At 29.7% G+C, this 20,543-nt stretch overlaps 1 protein-coding gene across 3 annotated transcripts; it reads right to left on the bottom strand.

Moving 5' to 3' along the window:
* Nucleotides 1-45: 45 nt before the first annotated feature.
* Nucleotides 46-20,515, bottom strand: Drat (Death resistor Adh domain containing target). Of its 3 annotated transcripts, none has more exons than XM_087403893.1 (4): nt 20,375-20,515; nt 4,539-5,079; nt 4,191-4,372; nt 46-3,775 (listed from the first exon to the last, which is right to left on the bottom strand). In XM_087403893.1, exons 2-4 carry the CDS (start codon nt 5,070-5,072, stop codon nt 3,340-3,342), a joined length of 1,152 nt encoding a protein of 383 aa, XP_087260019.1. In that variant the 5' UTR covers nt 5,073-5,079; nt 20,375-20,515; the 3' UTR covers nt 46-3,339. The 3 variants fall into 3 exon arrangements, with proteins under 3 accessions (XP_087260019.1, XP_087260017.1, XP_011061193.2); XM_087403891.1 differs by lacking the exon at nt 20,375-20,515 and adding an exon at nt 6,688-6,985; XM_011062891.2 differs by lacking the exon at nt 20,375-20,515 and adding an exon at nt 6,688-6,981 and having other exon boundaries at nt 46-3,757.
* Nucleotides 20,516-20,543: the final 28 nt, after the last annotated feature.

Below are 20,543 nucleotides of genomic sequence, written 5' to 3' on the forward strand. Positions count from 1 at the left end.
ATGCATTGTTATGGGGGAAAGATTTAGAAAAATAAAACACAGAAGTTATTTAAAAAAGAAAATAAGACATTGGCTATATTATCACCGTAATATAATAATGCGTTTACTGTTACAATCAACAGTAAATAATATTACATGATGCGCTACGACCATCAGCTATCGCCTAAATTATACGATAAAAAATAATAAATGAGAGGTATATCAATATACCAATTAAAATAAACAGAACAGTCTTTCTGAGGTACAACTTGCGATTGTATTACAATCGACAAGCATTATGTCGCAAGTTTATGCGAACGAACTTACATTAACTTACGCTAAGCAAAAGGTGAATACTGATCTAACGATAAACGACGATCAACGAGATATTCTGGACACGAGTGTACACGCTCAGTAAAGTATATTATGCTTTTATTATTGTGCCGGTTAGCGATAAGATTCGGATTCGCGACGTCGTGTTTAAATTTCGCGAAACCATCGGCAGATATGACGGCAAGGCCCGGTTAGCGTGCAACTACTCGTCATTTAATACGATCACTCGTTTCTCTTGACCTTAAAACGCAATTCACGTTCACTCTTATATGCGACACATTTCATTTTAAATACAATCTCAATTATATCGGATAGAATCTTAAAGTAAAGTAATGCACACCTTACATAAATATTCACATGGTACCATAAAGTGGCATATTAACGATGTAGCGAGGTGATCATCTAGACCTCGGAAGGAAGTTTAATTATAGGAAAATATCAGGCATGGTCAGCACTGATGCGTTTAAATTCAGCATCCTTACATGCTCGCCTCTGATTCGGAAAACGTATTAAGAAACTTAAATATCTAGTTAAATATGTTAGTATATCAAATCATGAAAATATTTGTATGTACGGATACGGTATATATCTCACTCTTTCACACTAGAACGTCTGAAAAAGCATATATCCGCTAACTAGATGTGTGCTGTGAAGGAACTTGTCTTAATGATTTTTAAATCATGAAAAATAGAATCTATTAAGCGATTATTCTTAGGGCTATTATGAAGCGATTATTTTTTTCTGTACCTGCCTTACAAAGAAACAACTTTGAATCTTATTGATAACATATTCCTAACTTTCAAGACACGTTATTTACTAAGTATCGGGATTACCTCGCTATAGCGACGACGTGTCATTTTATGGTAGGACAGATATTTATTACAGTTCAACATCCTTATCTTAACGGGAAACTTATTCTAGGCGCTCGTACAGGCGCATCCGATCGAATATTATTCCTGAATTGACATTGAATATACACGTTTGATCCTGTGCTGCAATATTCATTGCAGTATGCATTGAAGTGTGCTCATAAATATCGGACTTGTTCTGCAGTAGTACACTTTTGTACTGCATCAGCGGTATCTTCATCGATGTCCTTCAATTAATTATCGTGGAACATTCGTGACAATTAGTAGTGACTCCATATATTTCAGATAATTACGAGATATCAATCTGTCATCATTATTGTCGCGACAAAGTTTTTCGATAATTAAAATACATAGCAGTATACGCCGCCAACACCATAAAGAATATCGCTTGAAATAAATGCGTGCTCAACAAGGTCGCTGGTTCTCATCACATAATTAACGAATGATCGCTATCTTGATCTGTCTCTCCTAAAATCTTCTGATCATATTGAATGTACCGCTGTTGTTATAAATCGGTCTGTATTCTTGTCACGTTTATATATATACATTTTTTAAATATAACTGTTCAACAATATAATTAAACAAAGATCATTTGAAAATGCATTTTAAATATATGAATACAGACTTTTTTCCGATTGTTCTGCTCGAAATACAGCGGTATCAATAAAACATCTTATAGGAAAACTCTCGACATTCCTTCATATGTTTTCAGCAAAAATATTAGCTTTAATTCTTCTCATGTTGTCGATGTTTCTACAAATACCAGCAACTTTAAATAGCCATTATTAGCTATTTGTAGTTATGATTAAAGTAGTATAGTTAATACAATTATATTAGAAGTTGTTTCATTTCTTTTAATCCTTTTTTTATCACTATTTCTAGGCACCAACGACTTTTAAGTACTCGTATTAACTACAATATAAATATTAAAAACAGTATAGTTAATATGACTATTTTGTATAGTTACTGGTACTCTTGAATTCTTAGTAAAAATAATCAACACACATCGAAATTATCTTATTACCGTGCGCGTTTTAATACCACAGCTTCACACGTGTCAAAGAGACACACAACTGTATTGCTTTGTGTCTCCAATCAGCATGTTTTTATTCAAGAATTCTTGAATACGAAACAGAATACCCCGTACATTAATTGCTCATAACTGCATTAGTGCGTTCGGCACAAGTATGCATACATTATAATGTTATCTTGGACTTTACTTTGTGCCAAGAAACGATAAATATTAGACATCCATTAAAAGAAAATAGAGAGCGTCGCTTCTTTAACGATAATGTCCTTTTTTGTTAAGCATGACAGCATTACGTCATTTTTTTCGTGCTATCTGGGCTGCTTATCTTACGCGCGTGCGATGGATTGACGCATACATTATTATCTCTGCCCATTTGTGAAAGTTAATTGCTCGTTATTTAAAAGAAAGATATAAATAATCCTTAAAACATTAAACAATAATTTTCTAATATTTTTCGTTTCATTGGCAAATTTTCGAAAAAAAATTCTTTACAAAAAAGAATTTGTTTATTATATGAAAACTTTTCTTCAAATATTACACGTTTGGTTAGCATTAAAAAGAATTGTCAATCAACGAAAAGTCTGATGAAATTAAATTGGATTCGAAAGTATTTCGTGTTGTTGTTACAAAATTCTATCAAATTAACAGTTAATATTTGATCAATCATATAAATCAGTTACAATTATTTCTTTTAAAGTTCTTTTTGTCAACTCTTTTTTATTCATTCTTTCGTCAATTCTTTCATTCGTGTATCGTCAAATTTTATGGATCTTGAGAGATCTTTTTGACCCGGTAGGTCAAATCTCTTCGAGTTTACGTGTCACTTCTACGAAGACTATACCTGTTGTCTCTCAAAGTCGTCAAGTCTCCTTATTCGCAAACTATTGCCCCTCCTACACGTATCAATGTTTTATCTAATCTCCGGCCCTCAATATGAAGCAATAGTTACTTCTGTATTCAAAAGTCCTTCTCAGCTACATATTGAAACTTCGAAACGCACACGCCATAGTAACTCTCAGTTGTGCAAACAACTCTCATCACCGGGCCGGATCCGGACTTTTTCGGTCGTCGTCGTCGAATCTGTCGCCTGATCCGCTATTGCGGAGAAATCTCTTAACGAAAAATCTTCTAGTCCGCGGGATAAAAGCGGAGAATTGCGCGACCCTGGATCTCCGAGTGACAAAGCTTTTGGACGACATCCAGAGCTTCCTCGGCGGGATACACGGTGTGCGGAGGCGGTTCGATGTCGCCCGAGGCGACTAGTTGCACCAGCTCTCGTAATTGCTCCAAAGTACCCGGTTCTACCGGTTTAATAGATTGCTGCCGCTCTTCCGCTCGTCGGCTAAACTTGGGCAGTAGTCGATCTGCGACCTCCTTGATCACAAACACTACACCGCCCTTACTTAGGCATTGCATGCTGCGATGAAGATTGCGTGATGTCGTGCCGAAATCGATTACCACGTCTACTTGGCCACCACAGGCATCCATCGTGCGTTCAATCAACTGCTTTTCATAAAGATCCTCGTTCCACTGTACTACGTTCACCCTGTAACCAATATGTCGACTGTTGCTGAATAAATAAAAAAATAAGATGATAAATGTTTGAATTTTTAAAGCATCGTATACGAGCATTAAATTTGAAAATGCATTTCATTGATTTTTAAAATTTTTTTAAATGTTTTTCTTAAGAGGGAAAAAAAGAGAACTAATAATTTGTATGTAAATATTGTAATTTAGTGTATGTAGATGATACTAGAATTAATTCGTACTCTCCGAGAGCGTGTTCGAGTTTATTTATCACTATCGTAAAAATCTTGTTTATTAATTAACTAATTAACAATTGCAATTAACTAATTAATAATTATAAAGAAAGTAAAATATCGCATAAATAGCATTAGTTAATAATTACTAATTAACAATCTAATAATTATTCTATTCTATGAGAATTTAATAATAATGAATCAACTGAATAAACTTACCGTTGAAATTCCTGAGCTATGAGAAGACCATCGTCCTTAAGAGTGGCTATCGTAGTAGTAACTCTATCTCTCATATTACTGAAGTGATACGATGCGATTCTGAGGGCCCACAAGGCAAGGCCACCTGTGCCAACTACAAGAATCTTGCACACGCTCTTTTCACCCCTCTCTTTCAATAATGCCTGCAATATTTTATCATACGTGAAGAAAGCTTTGAAGAGAAACCTTACCATTTATTTCTGAAGTATTAGCTTGTCAGATAATTTATTATAAACGTATCTTTAAAGTGTATTTATTAATTTAATTTAACAAAAATAGGATACAATATGAAAGATTGCCTATCTATACCTGCACGTGTTCATGCGCAGCGAAGACGGTGTTCATGGCAAGAAGCGCGCCGGCCGGCAGCATAGCTCCCACGCTAAGTGACATATTGTCCGGAAGCTTGATCAGGTACTTGAGGTCGTGCACTACCAGATATTCGACGTAACCATTGGGAATGCCATCATAGGGATAGAGAATAACGCGGTCGCCCACAGCAAGTTCGCGGTCTTCAGGTACCTCGGTGCCAAACGATTCGATCACGCCAGCCACTTCGTAGCCGGGGAATAGAGCAGCGTCGCGTAGCCCGTGATGCGGTATAAATACCGGGTAATCGCTTTCTACGGATATGTCGGCGGCCAGACTACTGCCACTCGAGACCGAGGTCAAACTGGTCAGACTCGGTGATCGTCGAGGATGGTAACAAGCACCAGCGCACACCACCCGGATGCGGGCACCATGCGCCGGCACATCCGGCACGGGTACATCGAAGCTGAAGACACAATCCCGACCGGTCACGCTCGGGCTCTCAATCGAGAGTTGACGGCACAGTTTATTCATCTTCTCTCTGTAACACAAAATCGGTAACATGAAGCTTTTGCAATTGGAAGATATTTCTCTTCGACTACCTATATCTTTATATATTATTTGTTGTTACTATTATGTAATGTTATGTTTAATGCAAAAGTCTCTATGCATTTAATGCTGTACATAAATAATTGTCATAAATCACAGCAATTTTTTAAGTAATATACTGTTAAAAGGATCTTTCTTCTATTTTGGACCAAAATTTTCAGAGTAAATGTTATGTTGTAAGATGCAATATTATTTTGTATATAATAGACAATTTAATTATATATAATATATATATATATATATATATATATATATATATATATATATGATTACTATCTAATACATTTATTTAGTCTTGCAGAGAATTATATTAATTATATAATAATAATATGAAAAGAATTATAATATAAGCATATCGTAGTTGGAAATAATAATTAGCAAAGTATTATAGATTATTTTTTAAGTGAAAAAACAGCATTATCAAATAATTCAGGAAAACTATGTATTTATATTAAAAGAAAATGACACATAGGACATATGCATATATAAATAATTAAAGATTTGCAAATTTCTTATATATTTTAAATTTAGATTTTATTCATTTATAAGCTTCATATTTAATAAACTTCAAAAATTTCACACGAGATGTTGCTTCACATTAAATTTTCTTCATTACAAAAATTATAATTGCACATAATAAGTAAAAAACATTTATTTCATGCATATAGTTTATTTTTATTAAAAATGTTGTATATGAAAAATATATGTAGATAAAAATATTATGTAGATAACAGAGATCTATTATAATCTCTATTTAACTCTAACAAAGTTTAATAACAAGGCTTAGGAAATATGCGGAAGACATCAATAATATGATATTTTCCGATTGAAATAATTTCTGTAGCATCGGAATAAAGAGATCTGTTATAGGTAACTGTTATCACAGTGGAAAGAAAGTTTAATTAATTAATAGCGACATATTTTTTCTTTTTCTGAAATCTTTTAAGAAGCAGTGTAACGGTAACACTAAAATTGACAGAAGTGTGTCATTAATGTTAACATGCCTGATACGAGGAAACCTGTCAGACTTGCGGATCAGCTGTTCGAATCTATTCTGATTAAATACTTGAAAATACGTTTTCGTACGTAAATTATTTGTAAAGATTGTATAACAATCAGCAAATGCGTGACATATAAGTATCTGTATTTTTTTTTAAACTAATTGAGAATTTAAATAAAATTGAAAGATACGTCACAAGTCAATAAAAAACTTTTTACATGGTATAAAAAGTGATATAAAAAGTAATATAAAAAAATAACATAAAAAGTTTCTTTGACGTAAATAATGATATACTGCCTTGGCTGAACATATATGCAGTATGCTCAATAAATTTTACATTAAATTGCAAAAATATTGCGATACAAGCTAAATATAAATTAATATACTTTAGAATACGTATTTTATTTCTATTATGTTTTTTAAATTCATAAATTATTTTACTTGAAAAATCAAGATGATGCATTATCCTAGCTGTTTGTAAAGAAAGTAATTAACGAATTAACGAATTAACACGTATATAAAAATCAAATAATTGCCTACCCATTATGAGAGATGGTTTTATGAGCGACAGGTGCCATCGATTCCAATTCCACCGGCATAACCACCTTAATTAAGTTTATTTTTAAAAATCACTCACAAAAAACCTGAGAAGTACAAGAATCTTTCACCCAAAGATCTTGATTCGCTGTCGACGTACAATCGTTTTATGAAACACGGTTTCCAACGATTAAATTTCAATGGTTTTACAAAAAAACTTGCAATGGAGTACAGGAAGGAGAAATTCTCGATACATTCGAACGCTGCGCGAGAAGTACTAACCCGTTCTGTTGGAGTGCGTTCGCTTTTATACCCGTATGCAGGCCAACGCATTTGCGATAGGATGGTAGGTAAAGTGAATGCGGGGAAAAGGGTAGAAGACACGCGCGGCCACTCGCCGACCACGTGCAACGTCTGTTTTTCCCGTCCACCATACCCCGGCGTAAGCAAAGCACTACTGCGTTGCTGGGGATCGCATGTGTGACGCATTTTGTATTTGTACCGATAATGATAAAATCATTAAATGTGAGCTTTTAGATTGAAAATGTCAATTGCGCATAACTCCAGCTTGTTCATTCAATTTAAAATCAAATTTTTTCTTAGTAAATATTCGATTAATTGCTACATTTTTTTTTACACTTCATTGGTTTAAACTACAGATTGGCAATTAAATGTATTAAATTTGTTAAAATTAAATAAAGAACAAAATTTATTTTATAAGTATATTTCTATTTTTATTAGCAATTGTTTCTAATTAAGAAAAATGTTTTTCAAATTAATTATTTAAAGGAATTCTTTTCTCAAGATTTTATTATAAGATATATATAATAATTATAATTATAAAATATATAATAAATAAATTAGTGATTAAAAACATTGACGTTTTTTAAGATATTCACGTAGAAAAAATTGAGTTTATTATGGCTGCGTTCGTTATTTATTGCAAGTACTGAAAATCTGTAATATATGTAAAACGTGAATTATAGATTTTCAGTACTCGCAGTGAATAACGCAGTCCAAAATAATATAAAAGAAACGCGAATAGCGTAATATCTAACTATATTTTATGAGATCATATTTTATTTTGCAGTTTTTTTTTATTTTCTAGAAATTAACTTTAAAACTTCTTTTTTAAAGTTTGAAATTTGGATAAGTTGTTTCATAAATAAATAATTTTATTTGCAGACTTCAATATTCATGTTTTGAGGAAGAATATGATCATGTGTATATTTGAAATATACTACCAACTAATAGCTTATGGTTAATAAATAATATCTTTCCATTTGTAAATTTATTAGCTGTTGTAATTTATTAGATGCCAGTTGCGTTATGTAAGTACATATTACTGTTTGACATATAATCGCGCAATTTTGCGACATATGCATATTTGCGATAAAATAATTTTTTATAATACATAGATAACAACTGACATCAAATGTTTTATTATTTTTACCAATATCCACAGTGTAAAATTATTTATTTATAAAGTAAGTACAAAATAGAAATATCTCACAACTTCGTTCAAAAAATTGTCGATGAAAAAAAATGAAATACTTTTAATTGCTTTTTACACCACTACTAACACTTTTTAATTGCCATTTGCCATGTCACGCTATGTGCTGTCATTTTTCAAATGTAATAAAGAAATATGATTATTAACTAAGCGTCTTATACGGAAGTAGCGATAATACAATTACGTATAGTAAGTCTATTACGATAACCTTAATTAAAATGAAATGGCCGCGGTATTGTATAGTCTGTTCTTATAATTAAGACTATCTTAAGTACAGTCTTAAGATGTCATAAACCAATTAAACTGTATTAACATCTTAAAACATTATTTAAAACGGTCTTAAAATAAAATTAAACTATGAATACCAGCCAATGACTTATATTAAAATATTTTTTAAATCGTTCTTAAATTTGCGTTTTATTTAAAATATTTGATATTAAAAAGTAAAAAAACTCTCTTTCTTTATTTTTTTTACTCCTTTTTGTCTTTCCCTCTTCAAATAATATTAATTTATATTTCAATAAAAATATAGGAAAGTATAAGTATTCTGTTAGAAAATTTATAGAAGTTATATATCTAATTTCAATTCAACTTCAGCTATTTATATCATAATAATTAATTTTGTTATATTTATTACGTCTAAAGGACAAATTAATTCGTATTCTATCCAATTTTTAAATACTATGTATTTAAGTACTGTGTTTTAATCTTTATTTTGTGGAAATTAATTATATCTCAGAATCATTTGTTTATTATCAAGAAATTAAAAATTTTGTATCATAACTTTATTAAAACAAAATCTTTCATTTTATCTAGTGTTTCATTTATTTTGTAAGTTTTAAATATTAACTAAAAAAAAATCGAGCAAAAAAATAAGAACATCTGTTTCTGATTGAATATTAAAATAATCAAAATATTTCTTTCGCTGCTTTAATAAATTATTAGTTGGATGGATATATCTATTCGGACATGATAATGTGTTCGTTTATCTATGGCTTATCTACAATTTTTTTTATACCACATAGCACAAATAACATTTATTTTTCTTGCTGTCAAGGATGTTACCTGCAATCAGGAAAGTTTTATATTTATTGGATATTTAGAAGAAAAGTGTGCTATTTTCAATATATCGCTCGTATTATTTACGCGAATGTTGATTTTCTTATCTAATTCGATTATGCTATAAAGTTCTTATCGTTTTATATATAATATAATGTTAGTTGATTTGCTTGAGTCCGGAAGTGCATGGTTCAATGTGTTATTCAAATAAACGAATTGAGGCTAACATGTGATTGCGTCGCAGTTATGCGATAATTGCGATGAAATATGTTTTACAATGCTGAACAAACGAGAAATTTTGAATATTATTTCATGGAAAATAAATCTGACTTATATGTAGTTAAAATTGTCGCTTAAAAATTTTATTCTTATTTCCTGAGTTGAGGAAACTAACAAAAACAAGGTTATATATTATAATAATAATTATAATTGAGATATGAATTTACATTGTGTTTAAGAAAACATTAATTGGCACATTTAAAAAATAAAATATATATCGTGTCGCTTATCGCATAAATCTCATGAAGTGATCGAATCGTTTAATTTACGGAGTAAAATACATAAGAATCATCATTCAGATGTTAAAAAACAGAAACCTTATAAATGAACTTTTTAACTTTAATTATTACTAATAAATTTTATTATTTTAACATATCACTTAAACTTGTATATAAAAGAGACTTCGTACATTTATTTTATTTTTATAAATTGTAAAAAATTGTGTACCTATATTTGCGTTATTACATATTTAAAGTGAAATTTCTAAAAATTAAAGGGTGATAGAATTTTTTAAAAACATCCTTTTTCAGTGTAAAAATCTCTACATGAGTTTCTGAAAAACATCTATTTCTTGTTAAAAAAATAAAATGTCGATCAAAATTTATTTAGTGCAATTATTAGGTATATTATTCGTGAAGTACACATGTAAGTTTGTGCCTCTTCAGCCATTCAACACCTTGAAATTTAAGATAATTATACACACACATTTCCGAAATTATACACACACATTTTCAGAAATATCATATAAAAATCAATTAAAGTATTATAATTATTTAAGCTTTATCCTAGTTTAAATTTCATTTAGATATGGACGCTAATAAAAAATATTTTAATTGAACGTGTCTTTATATAAATAAAAATAGGCTTTTAATGTTTTAAATAGTGAATGATCATTCTCTGAAAGTACGATTATGCTTCGTAATGCAGAATTAATATTGCTGAAGGAAGACGAAATGACATTTCTCTTCTTATCCTCAATTATATTAATCCTCGATCTTTCTTATGTGATAATTCTATTTACGATCTGACGTCAGCACTTCGAAGACATATATGGCACATGACAAGTCCCACAGACAATTTTTCCTCAATATATATATATATATAAAATGATGCGTAGGATTTTTTGATGACGTGCAGATGACGTTTTTTGTTATATTTTCTCATGTTAAATGAAAAAACAATTTTTTAAATTTTACAAAGAATCTATAACTGAAAATATTATTCATCATTTTTTCAAAGAATCAACTTTTGTCGAGATAAAATGCAATTAACAATATCAAATGCAATTAAAAATATAAAGTTCATTAACTGTCATGGTCATTGAAAGGTCGTGATAGCTCTCTCCGATAAACTTAAATTCAACACGTCTGACAGAATGCATTCTGAATAGATAAAGAAATTAATAAATTCACTAAAACATATTTTTATCTATTTTTCTAGTTAATATTTAAATAATATAGGAATTACCTGATATATGACATTAATTAAATTAGTACGGTAATAATTAAGTTAGTATAGTAACTGAGTTAGTTAAAATTATTTTATTCTTTTAGTCATTAGAGAAAATTTATCTTTTATAGCTCAGATCTCTTTGTTTTAAATGCATAGAAGCTATTTCTGCATAAATTACAAGTGTTTATCAGTTTGATCTGTGGAATCATTTATACAATCCGTAGTCACGTGATTTTTCTGTAAACAAGTGACGATATGGAATAGATATGTGCATTAAAATGGGCTTGGACTCTGTTTCTCGCGATGATAATCACTTTGTTGACTTTTCTAAGCTCGCGTCATCCGATTTTCTCAAGTTGATAGCAAATGATTATCACAAAAACGTTGGAACTATTATGATTTAGATAAACGCGAAAATATCCATCATGTTCAAACTTGTAAGCTTAGAATTTTTTTAATTAAGAAAAATTGACATAATCAAAATTATTAGAATTCTTATGATGAATAATCAATTTTTTTCGGATTCTTTAATAATTATTAGTTACTTATTTCATTTCAATCTTGTGTTACAAAAAATTTGAGCGATTTATATCTTAATCATAAAATTATAGGAAGTATATTATATATTATGTTATGCAAACTGTTGCGATAATTATGACGAAGGTGTGAGATATGAAAATATTTGCTAATGCATAAATAATAATTGACTTAATCTAAACGAAAATATCATATAGCTGTATCCAGTATGTGGTCTATAAACATAAACTCGTTTCGATATTATCAATAACGAGTTATTCTAATATTTGCAATCGATTTATATTTCTATGACATTAATAATCTGAGATTGGGCTTTATTTCTTCTTGAAAGTGATATATTGGTACTTGGGCTTTAATTAACATTTTGTTAAAATTATAAACCAAATCATGAATAAAAATTTACATCAAATTGAACGAAAAATATGATATTCTAATACTCCTACAGCTTTAGTAGCTAAATACTCTTTATTTTTCAATTATTTTATCCATTATAATTACTATTGTCTTTTAATTAATTTCGTGTATTTGATATCTTTGTCAACGAGAAAAACTGATATAAAAACTTGATAAAAAGATTATACATTAATATTGTTATATATGTAGTAAAAAGAATTCAATCTTTACTATCATTGAATGTTGTTTTTGTTATAATAGTCATATTTAATTGATGAGAAGTGATCATATTTGCAAAAAATCATGATCACTTCTCCTTAAAATTGTTAACGATAAATGTTATGACGTAAATGCATTAATTATGGTAATAAGAAATAATTAATTACGTGTTAACCATTATATATAAAGTCCAATATACTTATATGACATGATATGGAATACTTTACATCTAATGATTAATACGTAATTAATTATTCTTTATTGCTATTATAATGTATTTACAGCATAATATTAACAATTCAAGGATTTTTTGCAAATATCATGATCATTTCTCGTCAATTAAACATAACAAAAACATTTAATAACAGTAACGATTTAACTGTTTCTGCTAAAAACGTTTGAATAATTGACAATAAAAACAACGTTTAAATAATTTCCACAATAAAACGATATTGTTTTCCAGTTACTTATTTACAAAGATGTATCAGATCTTCTTGAAAATTGATATATTTTGTGACATAGTATAAGCATTACACTGCAGACTACGCTTCTTCCTCATCACCTTTGGAACACCTTTTTCTATTAACGACGAATAGATAGAGATAGGTAGCCTTGGGAGTTCTTATATCACTTGACCTACTTTAATGAAAAATATTTAAAGTAAGTGATAAAGTAAGCCCTTTGATAAAGAATTTACGCGCTTAGATAACCATAGATTTTATCTGACTAATAAATTAAACTAAATTGATCCTTTTGCATAAATTGAAAAGTCTATAATTATAATATACATGTCAACTAAATAAAATACTGTAATGTTTGCGTTAAGTTTTAAAGATTACGCAAAATACCATGGAAGTCCGAAATAAAATTTTAAATAGCGATGATGAAGAAAGTATATATATTTTTATAACATTTCTGCACTGTAGAAAATATACTTCTTTTTGTATAGATTCCTAATTATTTATAGATATCCAATCATTTATAAATTCCTAATTTCTATTTAAGATATTCCTTTGAAAATAAAATCACGTTACTATTTGACATTAAAATAATTTTAAATTAAAATAAAATAAGCTTACAATATTAGACAATTTTTTCGGAATGTTATTACATGTTAACAAATAACTATACAGTATACATGCTCTATACACTCTTAAAATAATTTAATTAAAGAGAATTTTTATAATTAAATTAATCACACGAATAAGAAAATAAGAAGAGATGATAATGGCAGAATTGCAATAAACAGAGAATACACGCAGTTATATTACGAAACGATGTTGAACACAAAGAAACTGTTTGCCACGAGGAGCGTGCGTGAAACACGCTTGATTCGTTGGTGCTTTTTTCAAAAATAGATTTTTTTATTACGCCGAGCAGTCATATAAAAATCAAGAATGTGATTCACATTGATAATCGGATGTAATCTCAACTTGAAATGTTGCATTTGATTATTATAACATATTATCTGTATTTGCTTTTGATTTATGTCCATCTGTATTTAATTTTAATTTATTACAATAGATAAGAATTTGCTTATGATATCATAAATGTATTTATTCTGTAATTAATTAAATATTCTAATAACAAAAATATTATATATCGCCACGATAAATTAAATCTTATCATATAAATTTCTGCTTCTTATATACAATAAAAAAAATTAAAGATAATAAATTCAAAATTCTTTTTAAAATATCCATAAAAACTTGGATTGTATTTTTGCTCTTTTCACTTGATTGTGCAGAAACAGGTCGAGTCATCCACCGTAACGATGCCAGTCTTTGTCCGCTCGTTCGTAATGCATCGTAGTAGAGTCAGCTGATGTACAATGTCTTATGGTGAATGTTCAAGAGGAGAAAATACTTAACACGACTAAAATTTCCTTCTCTGAAAACTTTTCCATTTAATAGTTGCGTTATATTTATTATTCGTTTTTCTTACGATTTGTATATTTTATTCTTTCCAGAGAGATAATAATTAAAGTTGCATTATCTTTCTAAAACTAAAGGTCATCTAGACTTTATATTTGGTGATAGTAGCATAAATGAAAAAGATGTGTATCTATTTTATGTATGTGTGTGTGTGTGTGTGTGTGTGTGTGTGTGTGTGTTTAAGATAAAATTTTGACTAATAAAGATGCACGTTGAGTTTTATAATATGCATACAAAATAATGAAGAAAGAGAATTATTATGATAATATTAAGTTCAAACAATAATTTTGTCCGCTGTACTCCTGTTCATTACATTGCATAATATTACAGGTTGAAGTACAAGTGCAGTTTTGCTGACTTCATATTTCTACACGTGTAAGAATTGTCTCGAGTTCTGTCGAGGACACACGACCCCTTTTTACGCAGTATTCATATCATGGATGTTCCAAAGTGATCCTCGGTTACCGACGTCCACTTTTAGAATTGATAAACTTTTGCAACGATAAACACGAAGAGTCAATCGAAAGAGAAAAAAGTATTTTTCACGTCGTTACACGTTTCTTGATAATTTTCAAAACTAACAAAGATTGCAATATCCAATGAACGTTCAAGACTGACTAACACTTCAAAAATTAACAATGTAAATTATGTTAATGGAAAAATAAAATTCTATGATTATATTCTATGGTCACGTCATGAAAAATACATATGTATATATTAAAGATATCTACTGAATATTAATTTAATAATTTAATGTAATTTTAACAAAAATAAAATGTGATTATCTGAAATAGTTATAATACTTGTGATAATACTTGTATATTAACATTAATATCTTTTAATGTCAGTCTGATTTTATAGTCACATTCAGACTTATATACTTGAATGATCTATCGTCTTAAATAACTTGAGACAAAGGCACATATTTAAAACCTGCATCTTTAAGAGAAGGTGAAAAATCGATAATCTGAAGTTTTTAATTCAATTTTAGATTAAAGTTAATTTTTCATGAGGGTACAAGCTGTGAGTCCCATATAATATTTTGTCCAAAAATAATACGATAATATTTGAATACTCAAGTATTCGAAGACAGATCCACCCTTATCGAAACAATTATAACTCTGCAGTTCTTTCGAATCGAATTAATGTGTCGTACAATTTATTTCTAGATTTTTATACACTTTTGCTATTATACCCTATTATGTTTCAGGTATCTCTGGGTTAAATCTGACGGACGATATACGTCCCATACACCGTCACAGGTGTCGGGCAAACCGGAGGATGTGTGCGTCGGCACAGCTGTATCAGTGTACCACGAAGAGGGGGAAGTCGGTCGATGCCGCGGAACCGTGGCACGCCGGAATCACGTGCACATCAGCAGGCATCCGCGTGTTCAGCTGTGCCGATTCGCTTGGGGAACACCGCGCTCTCGGCTTCTCGAGTACAATATCCGCGGTGTTCCAGGGCATTTTTAACCCCCTCGAACTGCCAGAGCATCCTCAATCAGAGAGTAAACGAAGGATGTGTGTATATCTGCATTACTCATCCAAGCATTGATCAAGTCTATATGAATGTTTTTTTTTTCCTTTCAATATACATGAAAATATGTATAGCTTTGAAATCGGCTGTCGTACTGTCATCAGGTATTCCGAATTATTTGCGTCACTCAGCATCTTACTCAGCACTGTCTACGATTTATAAATAGTATACCGAACGATGGAAAAATAAATTGTTTTAAGACATGTTAATGAATTTTTTTATATTAATATTTTGAAAGTATGCTAAATTTATATATGGCAGAAGAGACTTTTTTAAATAACATGATGTTTATCCTTAAATGATTAAATATACTTGACAAAGCAGACAGTAGAATATTAATAGGTAGACATTACGTAGGTACATATACATATATGCTTTATTAGTCTAAATGATATATTAACTGTAAGAACGTTGACACGTAGTAAAGTTGCACGAGTGACTCATTCACGAAAGGAAGCACCCGTTTCTCAAGTTTTGTTATTCTATCGTTCTATGCTTTCGCAACCACGTAAATGGTGATTCTTACTCAAGATTCTAGATAATCATACAGATCCAATGCTTAGTCATTTCGCCGTTAAAGTCTAAAGGTGCATGTTGTTTTCTTGACAAAACATAGCTTGATAAATAATGCACATCTGTTTATTTTTCCGTTGCCTATTTATTTCATACGCACCCACTTTTGAATCGCATAAGTTCTATGATATCGATATTAACAGTGTATTGAGTATTGATTGAATTCAAAATATACGCTTTTGTATTCTAAAAAATAAACAGGAACCAACAATAATAATCGTACATACATATGCGATAAGGAAAGCGTTGTAAAATAATAATAACATTAAAGTAGCATCCCAAATTAATTATAAAGTTGCTGTTTATATTTTGTGTTATTTTATAATTTATATCACCGAATTTATAGTAAATTTTTCTACTTTAATTGCGAGTACATTTGTCTCATTCAATATTTTGTTTTGGTAACAAATTAAGTAAATTTCATAATAATTTTATTTATTCGTAAATAATTGTAAAGATCTAATAATAAGATTATTGGCATAAGATAATTCTTATAAATTATCTTTTCGCTTACAGCTTTCTTGACAGCTTTTGCAAAGCAAAAGTCATGTAATGGAGATCGTGAATAATTTAATTCCGATAATAAAGCACAGTTTATTTTCACTTTAAATGTATCAATAAATAGAATGTAGTATATAACTTCGACTAAATGACTGCACCCGGACTAGCGACTTATTCTCAGAGAAGCGTTCATAGAACTCAACGAACGCTACTTGCATAGTTGATGCGCACTAATCGGTCATTCGAACGAGGTCAGCTGTATTCGAAGGTGTTACGCTACAAGGCGAGCGGATAAAATTGATGGAGTAGTTTCTTTGATGTTGCATTCGTTCCTTTTGATAATATATAATGACAAATGACATCTATGCAAACTGAACAATTCATTTTAGATATGATAATTAGTTACTTGGAATCCATCAGTCTCTCTCTTTCTTGTGTTATGTACTTTTATCTTTAACTTAATTAATTTTTTATAATATTCCTCTCGTTGTGCATTCGCGAGTAGATGTTTTGTATTCCTAGAGATAGCTCTTATCAAGCGTAATTCTCTCACATTGCTGCGTCTGAGGCGCGTGTATTGGCCTGTATCATTTATCTTAGCGCCTGTCACTGTTCATCACAATAGTGATTATCACAATAGTGACAGTTCTAAGAATGGTATTGTTTATATATGTATATTTCACCGCTTACATATCGCTCCTCAACAATAAGGGATTCTTTTTAAATATCGTAAACAATTCTGTATATTGACTGTCATGTTTGCACGTAAAGTAGATTTTTAATTCTACAAATCTTCTGTTATATACGTCATCTTATTAAATAATCAATATTGACATTTTTATAGCGTACAATAATAATGCTAAACTACAGAACACGTCAGAGTAACTTCCCTGTAAGAAAGCATGGCAATTATATGCTTCACCTTCACTGCTGCTATCCAGAGGTTGATGACCTGTCGTAACGCGAGAAAGTCTCAGATTTACTTTAGATGCTATACTCATGTACTATAATTTCTTTGAGTGTTTCATTGTAAATTTTATTTTGTAAATACTTCATGATTTGACTGTTTTGTTTAAAATTTTTTATTAAAAGAATAAACAAAGAAAAATATCTGTTTGATTAAACATGACTTATAATATGAAACGTTTTTTTGTTATAACAAAAGCTTTTAATAATAAAATGCAGTTTCATTATTTCATTTAAATGGAAAAAAGATCTAAACAATTTCTTTCTCCATAATTTGAAAATTGTGATACGCTTTTATATTTTTTGTAATTTGTAATTTTATTTATTAAAAATTCATATGTATCAGATTAAAAATATATATACAATAATCAAATAATAGAATAGGAAGACATTCATATGCAGAATACTACGAAATGTCACATCACATTGTGTATTTCTGTGCGTGTTGAATTCAAGAAATTAAAAATATTTTATCAATAAAAATAATCAAAATATTTTCAAGGATAAGCTTAATTAATATGCACAATCTTCTTAAGATGGCATAAAATTCTTTTAATTAAATATTAATTTCTTGTCATCTTCGTATTAATTAATATTTGATGAATTATATGTGATTTTATTATTATCAAGAAAAAATATTTACCAATAATATTTATCAATAATAATTTTACTTAATTAAGATATAAAATAAGATAATTTTATTTCGTGTGCACAACATCGAAATTTTAGAGATCAAAATACGTTGATTTATCGTTGATAATAATATAACGAGTTAATGACAGATTACATATAATGTTAAAAATTCTGCTTTTCCTAATAATTGATTACCTCATATTGGTTAATCTTCTTTTTCGTTAATCTTCTTTTAATAACAATCGATTAAATGATTAATCAATTGATTGATGACGCAATTACAAATGCGTGATTTCTTGTCTTGAAAAAACAGTTTTGTTAGGAGACAATGAGCAATTACATGACGCAACCAGCGAGTTTAACTGTAATAAGCGATTTCAAGCTTGTTGAACGATTTCCTTTGAACCTTGTACCAGTTATGTTCAATTGGAGCACTAACATTAGTCCCACGCAGTGCACTTCGTTATATTGCATGCTATTTCGTATTTTTTTTTGGCATTAAATATAATATTAATTACTTATAAAAATTCAATACAAGGATAGACAATACATGAAATATCTTATATACATTTTTTAATCCAGTAATAATAATAAACATTACATTTATCCCATCATAGTTCATTAAATAAATTTAATTATATCAGTTGAAATATCATTAATTCAAAGACATAAGTATTTGAAGAAATGAATTGTTACGTCAAGATCATTTCCTTGAAAAGCAAAATTGTATGCGCATGTCGCAACCTGGCCTTTGTTTGCACTCACACATGCGCGAACGATTGCTCTACATAATGAAACTGTTGCTTCAGAAGAAAATTTTTTTTTGAGAATTGTAGAGTAGCAATTCTTCCGATATTCTTTTTCGATTTGTATTTCCGAGCGAGTAGATAGGCAGTCCGTATAGTATTGATTATTAAACGATGCGTAACATACCGCACACATAGTTCGACAGTCAGCTGTTCGCGACATGACAGACAGGTGTTTGAAGTTATGATACTGTTGGCGTTGTGCGTAAAATCCGAGCTCCTTATGTCAGTAAATCATTTTCTTTGATATACCGCAAAAAGATACAACAGATAATTAATCCGGTTATTTATTTTCGCAAATACTTATTTACAATGTTTTATCAACGATAAAAACGTCTTGAATTAACTATGAGAATTTCTTATGTAGTAGTTATTAAATCAAAAATCAATAATCATGATAATTATGCCGTTGAGATTATAATGTTCACAAAATAAAAATAGAACCAACGTTCTCAATCGTGGAAAATTATGACGTAAGCGAAGTGTAATACATTATTTAATATTGAAACTATTATAGAAAGGTAAAGTTAGTAATGCATTAATTTTTTAATATTTTGCGTATAAAGAATTTTTTTTATGATAATGAAGTATTACTCAAACAGGTTTACATTGAATAAAGAAAAAAATAGATAGGTAGATGGATAGATATCATCACTTATTGAGCGTTCTAGGAAAGCATCCTTTTAAGCGTTAAATAAGAGAGAGAGAGAGAGAGAGAGAGAGAGAGAGAGAGAGAGAGAGAGAGAGAGAGAAAGAGAGAGAGAGAAAGGGGGGAGGAGGGGGAAGAAATTTTAATTATTAAAAGTAAACAATTTTTTAAAAAATTTTCTAGGTAGAAAGATAAAGAAGCTATTTTTGTCTAATATAATAACGTCATAAAATCGCTGTCACTACGCACAAATACTATAAATAATTCAACATATTCTGGATTTGTAAAAAATATTAAAAATTTCTTCTTTCTTTTTTAAAGAAACTAAAGCACTTGATTTTATATTTTTTTAATAAAGTATCGATTTATATATTCTATAAGCACATAATGTGTAATTAACAATTTATTCACGCACAAACAGTTTGTAAACAAGCTCATTTTAATTAACATAAAAAAACACTTGAGAATAATACAAAGAATTCGATCGAAGGAATTTTATCACATACATCATGTGTGTCTAACATGTATCGATACCGAATTTTTACAAAATATTACAGACACTTTTCTATCGCAGAGGGTTGAGATTTTTCGAACAATTGCAGAATTAGAAATGGATGAATCAAGGTCAAACTCTCACCTTGAAGATCGATCGCGTTGGAGACACCGGTGACCAACGACAACCGCAAGATGTAATGGCGATTGTCAAAGGATGCACGTCAAACTCGATAAACTGATACCGTGTCTGTTCACAAAAATTACTGACTGGTCTATCGACTTGTTGGAACGAAGCTTCGTGAGATTCTGAT

This window comes from Acromyrmex echinatior, chromosome 3 (assembly GCF_024713525.1).
Source record: "Acromyrmex echinatior isolate Ae372 chromosome 3, ASM2471352v2, whole genome shotgun sequence".
Taxonomy (NCBI): Eukaryota; Metazoa; Arthropoda; class Insecta; order Hymenoptera; family Formicidae; genus Acromyrmex; species Acromyrmex echinatior.